A 3,151-nucleotide genomic window follows, 5' to 3' on the forward strand; every position below is an offset into this window, starting at 1 on the left:
ATAATATAAAACCCTAATTTATACTGTAATTAAAACCCTAGTTAGATGTATTTACCTAATTACCCTATTCACCATTAAATACTTAACAAATAATTTAATTGAACAAAATAATACTTAGTAAACCCAATTAAACCAAATAAGACACACATAAAATAACTAAACCAATTACACTTAAACCATTAATGCCAATTAAATAATTAAAACACTAACAAGTAATTCCAATTAAATAACTAAAAATAAATATCATTTAAATAAATTAAACCACCACAAAAGAGAACAATTAAGCACCTAATAAAAAAAATAATGACACATAATCAAATAAAATGCACTTAAATAATAAATTAATTACCATTAAATACCAGGAATATCCTTTTTAAAATTAGGGGTATTACAAACCCTCCACTTTCTATTCTTCTTTTGTACGACCACCACGTTTGACAGCCACTGTGGATATTGCACTTCTTGAATGAAACTTGCTTGCAACAACTTGTTCACTTCTTCAGCTATAATGCACTTGCGTTTGGGGGCAACCCTTCGGTGTTTCTGCTTAACCGGTTTGAACTCCGGATCCACCTTCAGGCTATGGTAGGAAACTAAAGGATCGATTCCTACCATGTCCGAGTGATCCGATGCACAAGTATCTACATTGCTCCGAATGACATCAATTAACGCCTCATTTTCTTCGGACGTGCAGGAAGAGCCTAAATAAGTAATCTTCTGAGGGTCGCTGAGGATAACTTCCACGGCTTCAAGGGTCTCCTCGGTAGGCTTTGCAATTTCCTCTTCCTCCTCTACCTTAAGATACTTGGGTAGAGGGCTCTGTAATTTCTATTTGGTTATATTTTTGGAAGCCATACCTGGTTGCTGCTGAGTAGACACCTTCTTTGCTTCAGCCTGTGTCAACATATAGCATTCCTTCGCAGCGACTTGATCGCCCCATAGATTAATCACTTCTTTTCCATCAGGAGATAAGCACAGCATCACCTGGTGAAGGGTAGATGGAACTCTTCTCATCCGGTGTATCCAGCCTCTTCCCATGATGAGATTATAAGAAGGATGGATCTCTGTTAAAACAAAGTTCTCCTTCAGAGCCCTCTTCACCGCAGTTACGGACAAGTCTATTACTCCAAGGGGATCTACTATTGTGCCATCGAATCCCATCAATGGGTTGGAGGTAGGTCGAATAGATGATGATAGGATTTCTAGTTGCTTAAAAATCGTCTTTGTGATGATGTTGGCACTACTTCCTGGGTTTACCAAAACCCTCTTGATCATACAATTGGCCACTGAAAGACTGATGACCAATGGATCCTCATGGGGGAGTTGAACTCTGGATAGGTCGTCATCTCCGAATCCAATACTGATGCTACCTGAAGCGATAACATTGACCGAGGATATCTTCCTGAGCTTGTGGGCTGCCCTCAATCTGGATCTGTATACCCCCTCAGACTCTTGATCATCTTCAGACCTGCCATGTATTGCATGAATAACCTTTACATGTGTACCTTCTACCTTGCGAGGATAGACCTCGCGGGGCTTTGCATACTCCTTTGTCATGAGGTAGTCCGCCAACTCACCTCTGGCTATCATATTTTCCACCTGTCGCCTAAGGGATCTGCAATTATTGGTTGAATGCCCATAATCTCGATGATAAGTGCAATGCTTGCTTTTGTCCCTTTGCTCCAGGGGTTGCTTTATTGGCTGCGGGGTTGTGAACTTCATCTTATTCTTTTGGAAAAGCCGAGCCAAGGTAGTTCGGAGAGGTGTAAACCCTTCCTCTACCCTTTGCCTCTTCTCAGGTGCCTGGGTGATTGGCGTTGAGGCACGTTGGCTTTTCTGAATCTTTGAATTTAGAATTCTTTCTCGAGGCTTGTTCTCCACTGTCACGAGGGTGGCGTGCTGCACTCGGTGGGCTATATTTTCCTCGAGCCGAATGTAGATCTGGGCCTTGGCATTGAGAGTCTGCATGTCGGGAGGAGAATATTTGACCAAGGAAGTGTGAAACTTTGTCCCCTGAATCATCGCAAGTTTAAATGTTTCTATAGCAGTCGCGGGATGACAATCTGCTATTTTCGAGGCTTCCATGTTGAATCTAGATAAGAAATCCTGCAATGTTTCCCCCTTCTTTTGCCTTACGGTGAAGAGGTTGGCAATACTCTTCTTTTGCTTCTTATTTCAGCAATACTATGCCAGGAACATGGTGCACAGAGTTACGTAATCTGGGATGGACTTATGCGGCCTATTCCTGAACCACTCTAGTGCTGTTCCTGTCAAGCTGGTAGGAAAAACTCTGCACATCCAAGGGTCATTACGATCATCCAAAGCCATCTTTTGAGCGTAATGATCTAGGTGTCGAGAAGGATCCCTCGTTCCATCAAACTGGGTGAAAGAAGGCATGGTAAATTTCTTGGGCCTCTCGACCAGATACACATCGTCAGTGAAAGGAGTTTTGACCAAGGAATTTTTGTGTTCTCTAGCCATCTCAGTAGGTATCTGAATCTTCAGGAGTCTTTTCTCATTAAAGGCATCCTGAACACCTGTACCATCTGGAATTCCATTGGACCACACCGTGAGCTTATGGCTGGATTTGACTTGCTCGTCCTACGTGCAACGAGGGATGTTGTCTAAAGCCACAGCCTCGAATTTTGCCCTCTGTTGTTGCTGAACCTTATTTGGCTGAGCCTCATTGGGACGTGCCCCATTAGGTGGAAGCCCGGTGATCGGAGGGGTGCTGCTGTGTCACCCATTGGTGGTGGTGGTGCCAACTGAGCCATCGCCGTTTACAGAGTGTTATTCTGCTGTTGAAGTAAGGCGATCTGAGCTACGCTCGCTTCGTTTGCCTGACGAAGTACGTCAAACTGGTGTAGAAACTCTTCACGCATCTTCTGCATCAACTCCGTCTGGTGATTTGTTGAAGATCCTCCATTTGACATTCTGGACGGTAGTTGCAGGATTCACCTGTGAAACAAGAGTAGGAATATATTTACACACGTTCCCACAGACGGCGCCAAAGTGTAGGTGCAAAATTCCGCTCAACTAATTACGATTGAGAGAAAATAATACAACACACTCAATAAATAATAAAAATAAATAAGAACAGTGTCTATAGAATAATTGAATTGCTCGCCCCTTTATTGGAGGTTTAGGCCTC

The 3,151-nt window shown here is 42.7% G+C and overlaps 1 protein-coding gene across 1 annotated transcript; it reads right to left on the reverse strand.

The window, feature by feature from the left end:
* Positions 1–828: 828 nt before the first annotated feature.
* On the reverse strand, positions 829–2,085 carry LOC132280964 (uncharacterized). Its single transcript, XM_059782709.1, has one exon. The coding sequence runs from the start codon at positions 2,083–2,085 to the stop codon at positions 829–831; it is 1,257 nt and encodes a 418-aa protein (XP_059638692.1).
* Positions 2,086–3,151: the final 1,066 nt, after the last annotated feature.

The sequence above is a fragment of the Cornus florida genome, unplaced genomic scaffold (assembly GCF_030987335.1).
Source record: "Cornus florida cultivar Cherokee Brave unplaced genomic scaffold, ASM3098733v1 CherokeeBrave_3.0.0_Hap2_Chr11, whole genome shotgun sequence".
NCBI lineage: Eukaryota > Viridiplantae > Streptophyta > Magnoliopsida > Cornales > Cornaceae > Cornus > Cornus florida.